Source organism: Panthera pardus, unplaced genomic scaffold (genome assembly GCF_024362965.1).
Source record: "Panthera pardus isolate Hobbes unplaced genomic scaffold, ASM2436296v1 HiC_scaffold_3, whole genome shotgun sequence".
Classification (NCBI taxonomy): domain Eukaryota; kingdom Metazoa; phylum Chordata; class Mammalia; order Carnivora; family Felidae; genus Panthera; species Panthera pardus.
The window spans coordinates 13,260,740-13,275,107 of record NW_026526876.1 but is presented as its reverse complement, the minus strand read 5'-3'; the positions used below and the strand labels follow the sequence as shown (position 1 = coordinate 13,275,107).

The 14,368-nt window shown below is 49.3% G+C and overlaps 1 protein-coding gene and 2 long non-coding RNA genes across 4 annotated transcripts in view; 2 read left to right on the top strand and 1 right to left on the bottom strand.

Moving 5' to 3' along the window:
• Nucleotides 1–6,001, top strand: LOC109276737 (uncharacterized). Its single transcript, XR_008418840.1, has 3 exons — nt 1–169; nt 1,847–1,990; nt 5,746–6,001. It is a non-coding gene; the product is annotated as an uncharacterized LOC109276737 (long non-coding RNA).
• A 50-nt stretch (nt 6,002–6,051) lies between these two features.
• Nucleotides 6,052–9,426, bottom strand: LOC109276736 (uncharacterized). Of its 2 annotated transcripts, none has more exons than XR_008418838.1 (3): nt 9,343–9,426; nt 7,556–7,881; nt 6,052–7,459 (listed from the first exon to the last, which is right to left on the bottom strand). It is a non-coding gene; the product is annotated as an uncharacterized LOC109276736 (long non-coding RNA). The 2 variants fall into 2 exon arrangements; XR_008418837.1 differs by lacking the exon at nt 9,343–9,426 and adding an exon at nt 7,972–8,219 and having other exon boundaries at nt 6,135–7,459.
• Nucleotides 9,427–9,674: 248 nt separating this feature from the next.
• The window catches only part of FOXK2 (forkhead box K2), a 62,499-nt gene continuing 57,805 nt past the window's right edge, over nt 9,675–14,368 (top strand). The window contains exon 1 of the mRNA XM_053893145.1: nt 9,675–10,102. Within this exon, the coding sequence (XP_053749120.1) occupies nt 9,690–10,102 (413 nt within the window). The 5' untranslated portion in view covers nt 9,675–9,689. The remainder of the gene's footprint in view (nt 10,103–14,368) is intronic.

Genomic DNA, 14,368 nt, shown 5'->3' with positions numbered 1-14,368 from the left:
GCGCCTGGATGCACGGGATTTGTCTCTTCGCTTCCTTGCTGACGGCACTTGGGTTGTTTCTGCTTTTGATTTTTATGAACAAAGCTGCTGTGGACACTGTCGTACGAGCCACTCCGCAGGCATAGGCCTTCTTGGGTGAGTTCCGAAGGTGGACCGGCTGGACCACGTGGTAAGCGCGTTGGGTGCGTGCGTGTGCGTGCGTGTGCGTGTGTGTGTGTGTGTGTAACTGCATACAAGAAACTGCCACTCTGTTTCCCAAAGTGGTGGCCCCACTCCGTACCCCCCCCAGTGTGTGACTTCTACCTGCTTCACGTGTCCTCTGCACTTGGGAAGGTGGGTCGTGACTAATGGTAGCCATTCTGCGGTTTCGGGTTGCACTTGCCTGGTGACTAATGACGCTGCACACTGTTCGCCTGCTTGCTGCCGCGTGTGTATCTTCTCTGTGAGGCAGTGCTCCAGTCTCTTGCCTATTTTTAGAAATTTAGGGGTTTTTTTAGATTATGGAGGTTCAGGAGTTCTTTTAAATTCTCTTCAGGGGCACTGCGGGGGGTGGGCTCAGGCGGTTGAGTGTCCAACTTCGGCTCAGGTCACGATCTGTTAGTTTGTGGGTTCGAGCCCCGCGTCGGGCCGTGTGCCGACAGCTCGGAGCCTGGAGCCTGCTTCGGATTCTGTGTCTCTCTGTCTCTGCCCCTCCCCCACTCGTGCTGTCTCTCTCAAAAATAAACATAAAAAAAATCATCTTGTTGTGGGGGGGGGATGGGCTAAATGGGCAAGGGGCATTAAGGAATCTACTCCTGAAATCATTGTTTCACTATATGCTAACTACTTTGGATGTACATTTTAAAAAATGAAAAATAAAATTAAAAAACATCATCTTGTCAACTTTTATAAGAAAAACCAGATGAGGTTTTGATTGGGATGATACTCTATAGATCAAACAGGGCACAAGTTCAGCAAATCAATATTCAAGAATCTGTTGCTTTTGTTTAGTGATCTATATACCAATATAGTTACTTATACCAACTGGGGTGAGCTCTATGCTGATAGGTACTTCTGTGTATCTACCACGACACTGACCAAATGGTACTGGTGATTATACTCACGGGCAGCGGGGGACCCCTGAAACCATCAGAAAGGTTTTGATGTCAGGTGGTTGTGATTGTTTACAACTGTGTGAAACTTCATAATCATATCAATTTGGATTTATCAAGTAGACCTCAATTCCTTTCAGGGATGTGACAAATATACAAAATGCCTACTCCTCGCCTGGTGCTATGGAGATGTTGGCAGAGGGACACCCCGACAGCCTCCTCCTGCCCCAGAGCCCAGGACGTTTAATCAACCAGAACAGCTCATTCTTCTCAGAAGGCTGGGTAGCAGATGGTTTATGTATGGTTTTTTACACTGTAGTATTTGTGTTTCTATAAAGAAGAAAACCAGAAATTGTGAAATTTATTATTTACTTAATATAGTATTTACATCCATAATACTTTTTATTTTATAAATTTTTTTAATGTTTATTCATTTTAGAGAGAGAGAGAGAGGGAGAGAGAGAATGAGTCGGGGGAGGGGCAGAGAGAGGGGGAGACACAGAATTCGAAGCGGGCTCCAGGCTCTGAGCTGTCAGCACAGAGCCCGACGCGGGGCTCGAACCCACAGACTGTGAGATCATGACCTGAGCTGAAGTCCGACGCTCAACTGACTGAGCCACCCAGGCACCCCATACTTTTTAAATTTACAGTTTTATCAGCAGGGCTGTATTTTCATGAGTATAGCTTATATTTTCTTTGAAAGCTTGGCCAAAATAAGAACATTTAGAATATTTGTCTCCTCTGTGTACCCACAGCCACGATGAGTTGAACGCAATATGAGCGCTGGGCAGCCGAGTCAACACAGTTACAGGATTTCGCGAGACGGACACATACTGACAATCTACCACTGGCACTGAATCACTCAGAGGCGTTAACTGGAGGCCCCAGCAGCTGGGGAGGTAAGACCTAACAGCACAGAAACTAAGTAACAATGAAAGGAAGGCAGCAAGAAACATCATCAGGCTAGAAGTTATTAAATGTCAAATAAGCGTCACACACACACAGGTTAGTCCTGGGGCCCCCCCCCCGCCTGTGCGCACAGAATGGCCACAATGAGGAAACGCAGTGGACCCTTGGACAACATAGGTTTGAAACGCGTAGGTCCCCTTACAGGTGGATTTTTTTTCCGAAAAGAACACTACCATCAATGTTTTTCTTAGGATTTGACTAACATTTGTTTTTATTCTAGCTTCCTTTTCTTTGGGAAGAATGCAGTATATAAAACATAGAACAAGGAACATATTGTTAATCAACCATTTATGTTATTGGTAAGGCTTCTCGTCAACAGCAGGCTACTGGTAAAGTTTTGGGGGTGTCAAGGGAGTCGGTGCCCCGACCCTGCCCCTCGAGTTGTTCAAGTGCCAACTGTACTGTGTCAAGAGGGAATTGGATCGATGGGGAGGAGGGTACCTGGCTGCGGCGGGAGAGCCGTATGAACAAGGGCTGAGGCGGGAATAGGCGGGGAAGGGGGCTGTTTGGAGGGGAGTATGGCACAGGCAAGCCGTAGGCAGAGCCCGACAGCTGGGGTGGGCACAGGTCACCCACACCACCCGGGAGCAGTGCGAGGAAACGGAAATCTGGGCCGGAGCTGGACAGGGAGAACGTCTGTTTGCAGGAAACACAGGTTGCTGGGTCTGGCTTTCGCCTGGTGCATAATGCCGAGCCTCTGAAGGTGTTTCAGTTCAGGGGAAAATGCTGATGCACGGGGTGACATTCTTAGGACCACAGGACTTGCAATCACATTGTATTATCTTGTTAAATGAAACCAGCGGCAGTGGCGGATTTTCTTCCGATTTATGTTTCTTAGAGACTATAAAAATTCACAGGGATAACATTAAGAATTGGCACCCTTTTTACTGAGTGGCATATAGAGGAAGCCTCAGTTTTGCTTACCGCGTAGGGCAGTATAGGCTGGCCTGGAGTGGGCAGGTCACTGTGCCCTCGCTGCCCGGGTGTGATACAGGCCGTTGGAGCGTCTGTCCAGTAGAGCTCTATCACAGGGCAGCCTGAGTCAAGACCCACAGAGTCCTTAAAGCCGTACCTGGCACGCAGAAAACGCCGCACAAGCGGTTTGTCAACCAGCACAGGGTTCTGACAACACTCTCTCCAGCCAGGCCTGCCTGACATAAACGCTGGAAGGTCCAGGCCTCGTTGTTCTTTGCCTTCTAGACTTTTCTGCCTGCTCGTTCTGGTAACTGCATAGCCAACTGTTAACATCTTGAACTATATTTGTAGGTTCTTTTCTATCTCATTTCAGATCTGTCAATTTTTGCTTTGAACCTTTGGATGTTAGGTTTGTTATTTTAAAGATTTCATCCTTTAAAAAAAAAATTAATGTTTATTTTTGAGAGAGAGAGACAGAGCGTGAGGGCGGAGGGGCAGAGAGCGAGGGAGACACAGGATCCAAAGCAGGCTCCAGGCTCCGAGCTATCAGCACAGAGCCCGATGCGGGGCTCGAACTCACGAACTGTGAGGTCATGACCAGAGCCAAAGTTGGATACTTAACTGACTGAGCCACCCAGGCTCCCCAAGGATTTCATCTTTTTAAGCAATCTCTACACCCAACGTGGGGCCTGAACCCACAACCCAGAGATCAAGAGTCACACGCTCCACTGAGCCAGCCAGGAGTCCTGGAGACTGTGATGATATGCACTTAGGATTCTTGCATTTTATTGCTGAGTTGACCCTGTCAACCCACAGTTGACCCCGTGGACCAGTCTCCTGTGACAGCCCTTACCTGAGGCGGCTGGTCTGGTGCCAGGTGTTTGCGTGACACTGCTTTATCCATCCTCGTACCTTCAGCTCGTCTTCGTCTTTAGGCTGCAAGAGTGTTTTGTAAACTCGTAGGTCGGGTGGTTTTTCTCTTTTCCTTTCTACTCAGTCTAAAGTTTCTGGCTTCTAATTGTACTGTTCCACACATTTACATTTAATATAGTAACTGACACAGTTGGGTTTAAAGCCACAACCTTGTTCTGTATTTGTCCCATCTGAGCTTTCTGTCTTCTTCCTGGCCTATTGGACTATTCACGAATTTTTTAAATTCCATCTTATCTCCTTATATTTTTTTACCTATAGGTATTATATCCCATATATAATATATAGATTTATACTTCTATTAGTGGTTGAGCTATAAATTACAGTAAGTACCCTTCACTTACCACGGCTCACTTTGGAATCATACACCACTTGATTAACCAGGTAAGAACCTCGAAACAGTGAAATAACGCCGACTTCCCTCTTCTTTTCTTCTCTTGTGATCGTATTTTTTATTTCTGTGGGTTGCATTGTCTGATCTGGTAGCCACTAGCCGCATGTGGCTATTTAAACACACAATTACATTAATTATAACCAAATGCAGCCTTAAAGTTCAGCTCCTCAGTTCCACTAGCCACACTGGAAGTGCCCACGAGCTCCCCCCGGGGCGGCGGCTCCTGTGCCGGGCAGGCACCATGACTGAACGCATCGGAAACTGTATTGCACAGCATTGCTCTAAAGCCCGGAACGTGCGACTTTAAAATTTGCTTCAAGCATTTGTTCCATAATTTTTTAAAGAAGTTATTTTAAATGTTTTTACAGTCACCCACTCCATCGTCTGCCCAGGTCTTCGTGCCCTCGTGCGGGTCTGGGATTCCACTGCCGTCACCTTCCTGTGGCCTGAAAAACGTCATTACTTTTCTGAAGGCCTCTTCTGGTGACATTCTTCAGCTTTTGTTGATCTGAAAATACCTTTTTTTACGTGTGTTAAAATTAATTACGTCTTTACTCTTTGAAGGATATTTTTGTTGGGTATTGAATACTGGTCTGGAGGACCGTCTGACATTCAGCATTTTGCAGATGCCGTCTCTGTCTTCTGGCACCACTGCTTGTGATAAGTCATTCTCATTTAGTTTCCCTGAATGTGATGTGTCTTTTCAATTTTGTCTCCTTTTAGAACTTTTTTTTTAACGTCTATTTTTGAGAGAGAGAGACAGAGACAGAGCATAAGTGGGAAAGGGGCAGAGAGAGAGAGAGAGGGACACAGAATCCAAAGCAGGCTCTAGGCTCCGAGCTGTCAGCACAGAGCCCAACACGGGGCTTGAACTCACAAACCGTGAGATCATGACCTGAGCCGAGGTCAGGCGTTTAACTGACTGAGCCACCCAGGCGCCTCTCCTGTTAGGACATTTATTTTTATCTTTGGTTTTCAGAAGCTGGACTGTGATATGCCTCCACATGTTTTTCTTTGAATTTGTTCTCTTTGGGGTTTACCAAACTTTTTGGATCTGTGGTTGGTGTATTCTTATCAATTTGTAAAATTCTTTGTTTATTTTGAGAGAGAGCACAAGCGAAGAGAAGGGACAGAGAGAGAACCCCCAGCAGGCTCCACTCCCAGCGTGGAGCCTCACGCAGGGCTCGATCTCACAAACCATGAGGTCACATCCTGAGATGAGATCAAGAGTCGGACACTCAACCGACTGAGCTAACCAGGCGCCCCGCTGTGTAAAATTCTTACACATTCTCCCTTCAAATATTTCTACTCCATTTTCTTTCTCCTTCCTTCTGGAAGTACAACTTTCGACTGTTGTACATCAGACCATTCGATCCTGTTCATACATCTCTAACATTGCTCTCTGTTATCTTTTTCTCATTTTGATTTTTTTTTCTGAGTTTTCAGGTGCTTTCTCCTGATGGAACTTTGAGTTGAAAAACCCTCTCTTCAGCTGTGCCCTGTCTGTTGTCCAGAAAATTCAATGAGCTCTTCACTTCAGGTAATTTAACTTTGTCCCTTACTCCTCGTGTGCTGCCCTGACTCCTGGGGCGTGGCCCTTCTGGCGTCTCAGCTGCTGCCTGGGTTGCACCAAGTTCCAGCACCTCCCAGTCCTGCAAGGCCTCTGCAGTCTCTGGTCAGCTCTCCCGTCGCACCTGCAACCAGAAGAGGTTCCCAGAACAGTGTTAGGTTTTGCTGTAATAAAACTTCCTCTTGTTTTGTTCACTTATGTGTATGCATTTATGACGAGTGATAATATTGGTTCTGCACCCTGCCCCACTCCAGTTCTCGTCACCGGATGTATGAGCTAGGTCCAAGGAAAAAAGGCCCACATACTATTAGGAGACAAACCTCCGATATACTCAATTTTTTAGTCTTAATCGAAACCTGCATATAGATATTAATATTACTTTCACCAACCATATGTTAATAATGGCTGCCGTAGTAATTCAATCCAAGAGAAATGTTTTAATATGAGGCTTACATCTGCCGGAATTGCAAATTAATGTGCACATATGTGTGTGTCTCTCTCCAGGGGTAAATCATAAGTTCATCAATAAATACTCAAGCATAAACATTGTTATTTAGGATAAAATTTGTGGGAGAATTTGAACGGAAATGAGTTTAGGAGTAAAGGATTTAATTAAACTCTGGTTACCCCAGAAGACTGTTTGTATGTTTATAAAAACATATGCTAGTGGGTTTCAAATCAAAATGGCATTCGGGATCCATTTCATACATTTAAGGAATGATGTCATGATCTATTTTAAAAGTCAATATTTATATCTGGGAAATTATATGCATTGCAATTATTTAGACATAATGGGGGCAGTGCCTGGGTGGCTCAGTTGGTTGAACATCCGACTCTTGATCTCAGCCCAGGTCATGATCCCAGGGTCCTGGGATTGAGCCTTGCACTGGCCTTTGCAGTGAGCACAGAGCCTGTTTAAGATTGTCTCTGGGGAGCCCGGGTGGCTCAGTCTCTCTCTCCCCCTCCCCCACTTGCACGTGTGCACGCACACGTGCTCTCTCTCAAAATAAAAATTTAACTTTTTAACATAATGTAAAATTTTGCTATTATCTTAAATGTGGGGGCTTATAAATTTTCACAAAATTAGTTTATTAGATACTGTGCAAAAGGTTTGAGGACCATGGGTCCAGCTATCTTTACCGCAGCCTGACTCACTGCAAGAGACACAAATGGGTCTCCCTGTTTTCAATTTTGTCCCACAGCAAAAAGGTTGATCTTTTTAAGTTAAATTGGATCATATCACTCCTTGCTTGAACTGCCCTGGAGGTTCCCATTTCCCTTAGCAAGGAGCCCAGCAGCGCAGCAAGCCTTCCGAAATGCCTTCTCCTGCCTCTGACACCCCCTTCTGCCTCCTCAGGGCTGTGCCCTTGCTCTCCACCCAGAGATTGCTGTGGTCCCTGGTACAGATCCTGCAGGTCAGAGGTCTCCTCCTCCTCCGGCCTTCTGGCTCGTCTCTCGGCCCCTCTGCTTTACGGAACGTGCTGCTCTTTGGCTGTGCTGTGATGATCACGTGGGGATGGCGGTTCCTCCGTAAGCCTCTGCTCTCTTTCTCCACCTGTGTCTGGCAGACTGTAGATGCTCAGTCCACTTCTGAATGGAAGAACAAATCTTTGTAAAAGCCGGGTCTGGGTGTCTGTCTTCCATACCTCTGCCTTTAGCTCCTTGATGCAAAGAGCAGCGGGCCACCTACCTTGCGAGCTCTTCTGGTGCTGCTTTTCCCTCAGTCACGAGGGGTCTTGCGTGCTGACTTCCTTTTGGTTCTCCTTTCACACATGGCGACGGGGCACGGCTGCCGGTTTGCTCACTGCTGTCTGCGAAACTCTGGCTCGTGCCTGTATACAGTGGACACTTACCAAGCATTTGTGATGGGCGGAAAGCCCAGTGCAAGCCCTGTCTCTGATCTGGAGCCTTTTCCGACTGTCCCAGCACTTGGTGAGCTTTCTTCTAGAACCATGTGGTTCTCACCATTTCTACTTGTACAGGGCTTGGCATTGCCTATCTTTGCGTCTACACTGCAAGGGTATAATTGAAACACGTCAGTGCAATGCTACAGGCTCATCCTCTTTATATCTGCAAATCTGGGTTCCCTGCATGATGGATACCTGGTGCTGATAACATGTGAGCAGCTTCCAGTTAGCCTTGTAGAAGTTAGCAGCATACACACACACTCCAAACACCATCAATAAGTTGATTACTGTGAAACTTCTGGAAGGCAAGTAGAGGGGTGATGCCCTGAAGTGTGTGCTCTAAGCACAAGGCAGGGGACAAAGCCCCAGGACACAAGAGCAGACAATGCAGTCCATAGTCACTGTCATCAGTGGTTTGGAAACACTTGTTATACTTGATCATATGCCCTTTCTTTCAATCGACTATTATGCTTTTATTTTTAAAAAGATTTTATTAATTTTTAATGTTTTTTTTTTTAATGTTTTATTTATTTTTGAGAGAAAGAGAGACAGAGCATGAGTTGGGGGATGGGCAGAGAGAGAGAGAGAGAAAGACCCAGAATCCCAAGCAGGCTCCATGCTGTCAGCACAGAGCCTGATGAGGGGCTCAAACTCACAAGCCATGAGATCATGACCTGAACCAAAGTTGGACGCCCAACAAACTGTACCACCCAGGCGCCCCTTGTTTATTTGCTTTTAAGTTTATTTATTTGAGAGAGAGAGAGAGAGAGAGAGAGAGAGAGAGAGAGAGAGAGAGAATCCCAGGAAGGCTCAGCGCTGTGAGCACAGAGCTGGAGGAGGGGCTGTATCTCATGACCCTGGGATCATAACCTGAGCCAAAATCAAGAATGGGATGCTCAACTGACTTAGCCACCCAGGGGCCCCCAAAAAGACTTTATTTTTAAGTAATCTCTACACAGAACATGGGATCGGAATTTACAACCCGGAGGTCAAGCCAGTCAGGTACCCCTGTATTTTGTTTCTAAATGAGAAGCTCCCCCACTTACATTTCCACACTTGCCTGAAGACCACCACTACATAAATATTTAATGAAACTTCCTTTTCCCTGTCTAGCACATTCTGCCATACTCACAGCTCGAAAAGTTCAAGCTAGACTGCGGACACAGATCACAAGACAAGTCAGAGTTCCGCTGGGATGAGGGGTGTCCCAATGTCTCCTGCGGGCACTTCCAGCACCTTCTCAGGCACAGGTGTCCGACCTCCCGCGCTCCTGGTCACCCGGCCCCAGCCCCCTGTGCCCCCGCCCCTCCGCCCCCCTGCGGCCTCCCCAGCCCCGGCCCCGTGCGCCCCCGGCCCCCCGCGCGGCGCGTCCCAGCACCCCAGAGCTGACTTAGCCGTCGGTGGTCTCCCGCGGACCTCCAGCCGTGGAGGCGGTTCCCAGCTCTGCCAGCCGGGATGCCAGTGCGGGCCGTGCGCGCCCCACCCACCCCGCGGCCGGAGCCCGAGCCGCAGCCCCTCGCGGCAGACGTCACGCGCTCCCCCCCCGGCCGCCCAGCCCGCGCGGACCTCGACCCGGGCCCGAGCTGTCCCGCGACTCCGCGCCAGCCACGCTCTGCCCCGGGTTTTCCAGGCCGCTGGGAGCCGCGCCTGCGCCGGGCGCCGCGGCCGGACGTGCGGGGCGCTCGGCCGGCGTGCCTCGCGATTGGCTGGCCGCCGGTAGCCCCACTGCTGTGCGCCGCCCCCATAGGCCGGCGCGGCCGCCAGTCAGCGGCGCCCGCCGGCTCGCAGCGCGCCGCGCGTGTCCCGCCCCTCGCCGCCGCTCGTCGCTCGCCGGCCGGCGGCCTCGCGCGGCCCTCAGCTCCGTGGCGGCGGCGGCGGCGGCGGCGGAAGGCGGCCCGGGCCCTCGCAGGCCCATGGCGGCGGCCGCGGCGCTCCCGGGCGCGGGCGGGCCTCCCGCGGGCGGCGGGGCCGGGGGCGGCGGGGGCGCGGGCGGCGGGTCCCCGCCGGGCGGCTGGGCCGTGGCGCGCCTCGAGGGCCGCGAGTTCGAGTACCTGATGAAGAAGCGCTCGGTGACCATCGGGCGCAATTCGTCGCAGGGCTCGGTGGACGTGAGCATGGGCCACTCGAGCTTCATCTCGCGGCGCCACCTCGAGATCTTCACGCCCCCGGGCGGCGGCGGCCATGGCGGGGCGGCCCCGGAGCCGTCCGCGCAGCCCGGGCCCGACACCGGCGGCGACTTCTACCTGCGCTGCCTCGGCAAGAACGGCGTGTTCGTGGACGGCGTGTTCCAGAGGCGCGGGGCGCCGCCGCTGCAGCTGCCGCGCGTGTGAGTGGGCCGGGGGCGCGGGAGGGGGGGGGGGCGGGACCCCCGATCCGGCGCCCCTGGCCTTGTCGGTCCTGTCCACCGGGAGGGCCCAGATCTCGACCCAGACCCGCTCTCACGGCAGGGACCCGGGCCGCGACCCACCACGCACGACCCCGCCCCCACCCCCGCCCCCACCCGCACGGCCTCCTGCCCCCGAGCGCGGACCCCCGGAGCGGTAGCGGACCGCCACCCTGCCCGAGACCCCGGCCTCACCTTCCCAGAGCGGAGGCTCGGGCGGCGGTGCACGTGGGCCGGTGCCCCCTTTCGGGAGTCCCTGGTGCGTTCTGGGGAGTTTTTCGTTGCCGACGTGCAGGTAGTTCTCGGTACCGACGGTCAAGTCTAGTTGGTGTAACATGTGTTTTCTTAACTTAAAATCTGCGTCTTACGGCGGCGTCTCGTTCACACTTCCTTTTTGTTCTGCAGGTTTTCAGTAGCGACATACTTCGGGAGTCTGTTTTGAGCTGCAAGGACTCTTTGCCCCCGCCCCCCCTCCCCCCCCCCATTAGTAACCCGGTAAATTGGAAACTTTTCAAGCACGATACATTTTAAATCTGTGCTCTGCGCCTTAAAATTTGGGGAAAACTAGATACTTTTAATATGACTTTGTTTTTAAGTTAGTTGATTATTTAGAAACTATTACAAGGTCACGTGGGGTGTTAGGTGAGCTTGGTGGGGAGTTGTCAGCCTGACTACAAAACGACGTAGGTCGGTTCTCTGGTTTTATGAAGTTATCATTTACTTTGCTTGGAAAACAAGCTTGCTCTCTAGGAAATGCTAATTATTCCTCAGGGGCTCCTTTCTAGATCGTTGCAAATAGAGCCTTTGTCCACAAACTGAGAATTTTTAACTGCTTCCAGTTGCTAGAGACGCTGATTTCCTTGACTTTGGTCCGTGTGTGCTGTGCTGTTGCTTAGCCGATGGGCGTGTTTCAGAGATGGCTGTGCGTGTGTGCACGCGCGTGTGCACACTGCAGACTGCCTGAAACCAGTGGTAGGGCCTGACAGCTGTCTTTTTTTATTTTTTTAATGTTTATTTTTTGAGGGGGGGGGGGCAGACTGCAGAGGGGGCGGTGCAGAGAGAGAGGGAGACAGAATCGCAGCAGGAAGCAGGTTCCAGGCTCTGAGCTGTCAGCACAGAGCCCGACGCGGGGCTCGAACTCTTCAACTACAAGATCATGACCTGAGCTGACGTCCGCCGCTTAACCAACTGAGCCACGCAGGCGCCCCATGACAGCTGTCTTTTACTCCGACAGTTTGTTGTTTACAAGTAACTTGATGTCACAACAAAGGATTTTCTGTCTTTATTCCGAGGGTTTTGAGGTTTATAAGGAAAATTCTCTTATTTTCAGCCAAACCTGTTTGCATTGGGATGTTAAATAAATTTGGAAATAAGTTGACCTTTGGCAAGGGAGCAGAAATCAGACTTTCGGAGGGGTACAGTGTGCCCAGAAGGAGGAGTGAGTAAGAGAGGTTGTGCAGTGGAGGCCGAGCCCCTGAGCTGCATCCCAGCTTCCAGGAGCCCTGCCCTTCTTATGGCCCAGGAATTGTTTCACAGAAGGGATTTTGGCATTTTCACAACGTGGAATAAGTGAATAACTTGTGGGACCTTGTAGCACCGCCCTTTTTGTAGAGATCGTTCCTGCATTTTTGGTGTAGAGTGGTAACAGATACAGGTTAATGCAACAGACTGTGTAAAGACAGTTGGTGCTAGTTAAATGCAGATAAATTGTTTTAAGAATCTTTTTCTTGAACCTAAACTTAGTTTTATGTTACAAGTTCTTTTTAAGTTAAAAAATCAAGTTGTATAAGTTTAAAAAAAATGTGTAATTTAGAGAAATTATGCAGAGATTGAAATATTCTTATTGCTTATTTCAGACTTGCCTACTGAATTGAAAATCACTACCGAGTTAAAAAAAATATATGAAAAAAAAATCACAATCCATGGTTGGTGTCTTATTTGAATGACCGTGATTTTAGTCCAATTCCAATTTTAGAGTGAATTTGCATTTTGTAGTTAGTGTTGAAAATTTACATGCAGAGAATTTGGGAGAGTGCATAAGTAATTTAGTCTTAAAGTATGGTTCATCATTTTATTAAAATGTGAAATAGTGTGTTACTTTAGGAGGAACAGAGACAAACGAGGACCGTGATCCAGTGTATTGGCTCTTGTGAGTATTTTAAACAGTTTGGGTAAGATCTGAACACACATGGTTTTTCCATGATGGTTGGTGAGCCCAGTGGGGACCCTTGAGTGTGTGTGGAGTGCACACACATGCCAGGGTGTGTGGTTTTCCAGCAAACAGGCGATTTCGACAAATCCTTGATTGTCAGCCAAGTATGTGGGGCTGTGGGTACAGAAATGCAAACTTTTTCCTCTCTGGGAGCATCTCACTCTCTGGAGGTGCAGGTGTTATTGATACTGGGGAGTTCTTTGGGGTGGGATCCGTGGAAGGGCCCTGGGCTACGTGTGGGGGAGGGGAAGCCCCTGAAAGTGAGCGGGTGGAGGTGGCCTTGTGGCTGTCCCTGGGCCAGCAGCCTGGTGCTGAAGAAGGTGGAATTTAGGCTGGAAGGAACCTTGGGCCTGGTGGGGGAGCATTTTCAAGGTGGTCAGTGACAGAATGAAGAATGCCCTCTTTGAGGACAGGGTCCTTATTTGTCCAGGGACCTGGTCTGAGTGGGCAGCAAATCTAGGAAGATTTGCTGGGCAGGAATGTCTGGCTGTGTTGTTGCTCTTATTGTTGCTAGGGTAGCAAACTGCACATAATTTACAAATAAAAATAAGTCTTTAACAGTTGTTAAAGTACTTTGAAACATCAAGTGAATTTGACATATTTTTGATCAGGAAAGTCCTAGAATATCTAATAGCTGTATGGACATAGAAGAAGTTGAATCTGCTATAGCCCTAAACTGTTTAACATGTGACACTATAATCGCGTTTATTTGGGAAAGTGATCCTGCTCCTGTGCTAAATTAGCTGCCAATCCGTTAGTGATACAGCTCTACCCCTCTTTCTTATGTGGTGTGTTTTAACTTGCAGTTTAAGTTTGGTAATGTCACGTTTCAGGATTTTCTCGCTAAATCAGAGATGGCATTCTTGAGCGTTAGGACTGGAGAGGGGTGAGCAGAGAGTGGCTTCTGGAGCTTTCCAGGTGAATACTCCAAGCAAAAAACCAAAGGAACTCACAGTGACTTGGTTGTGCTCAGAAATGGAGTGGGGCGGAACCAAGGTTCCCAGAGAATATCAGTATCCAAAAGAAGGGACTAAGTGGAGCACCAAGAGAGGGGTTGGCCCCAGGAAAAGGACAGCGATTGGGGAGCCATGGGCTTGGCCATCAGGACCTCTTGGAGGTGTGGGGCTGGGGAGTGAGGGGGGGTGAGGGTGTAAGAAGTTTGTGCGCCGGGGGCTATTGTAAGGAGACTGGAGGTTAAGAGCAGGCTTAGGAGGAGTGAGACCCTGTGGGTCACTAGGGCAAGTGGGTGAAAGAACCCCTGAGAGATGCAGCGAGGCCTGGTTGGCCCGGTGAGCGGACACAGACCAGGTGTGAAGGAGGATAGGGTTCCCGGAAGAAGATCCAACGAGGATGTCGTGTTTGAAGACCAGAGCAGGCCCACTGGTGAGGTCCGTCGTGTTTTCTTGGTCCAGGGCTGCAGGGTTGGCTGAGATTCCTTCATTTTGTGACCCGAGACTGACCGGTTTCTGTAAAAAAGCTGAGAGCAGGGGTCCAAGATGGCTGGACTCCTGGACCCAGCAGCGGGTGACGTGCGGTGGTGTATACATATGTAGCAGAGGGCAGAGTGTTGCACTTTGAAAAGTGCTCAGTGTACAAGTTAATTGCTTTAAGTGACCACTATGTGCTTTTCTTTAAAAGCTATAATGTGCTTTCTTTTGCCAAATTGAGATACACTTTGTCACTGATTTGTAGATATTGGGAATACAGGGCAGCTATTTTAAAGTAGTTGTTAATTTACTAAGTTAAAAATAACTCAACAACTGGGTTAACTTCTACTTAACCTAGCATTTGGTAGTGCTTCCGATGGAAAAACTCAGTTTATTTTGATGTGTAATTAGTGGTTTAAGACGGTTTGGATTTAAGATAATTTGCATTGGTAACACATCTTGAGACACAATCCTGTGTGGCAGGACCTGGAACCTGCTGCGGTCGTATGTGTCTTATTATATTGACTGACTGCATCAGGAGACGGTGAGGGTGGGCTCTGGACTGGGCAC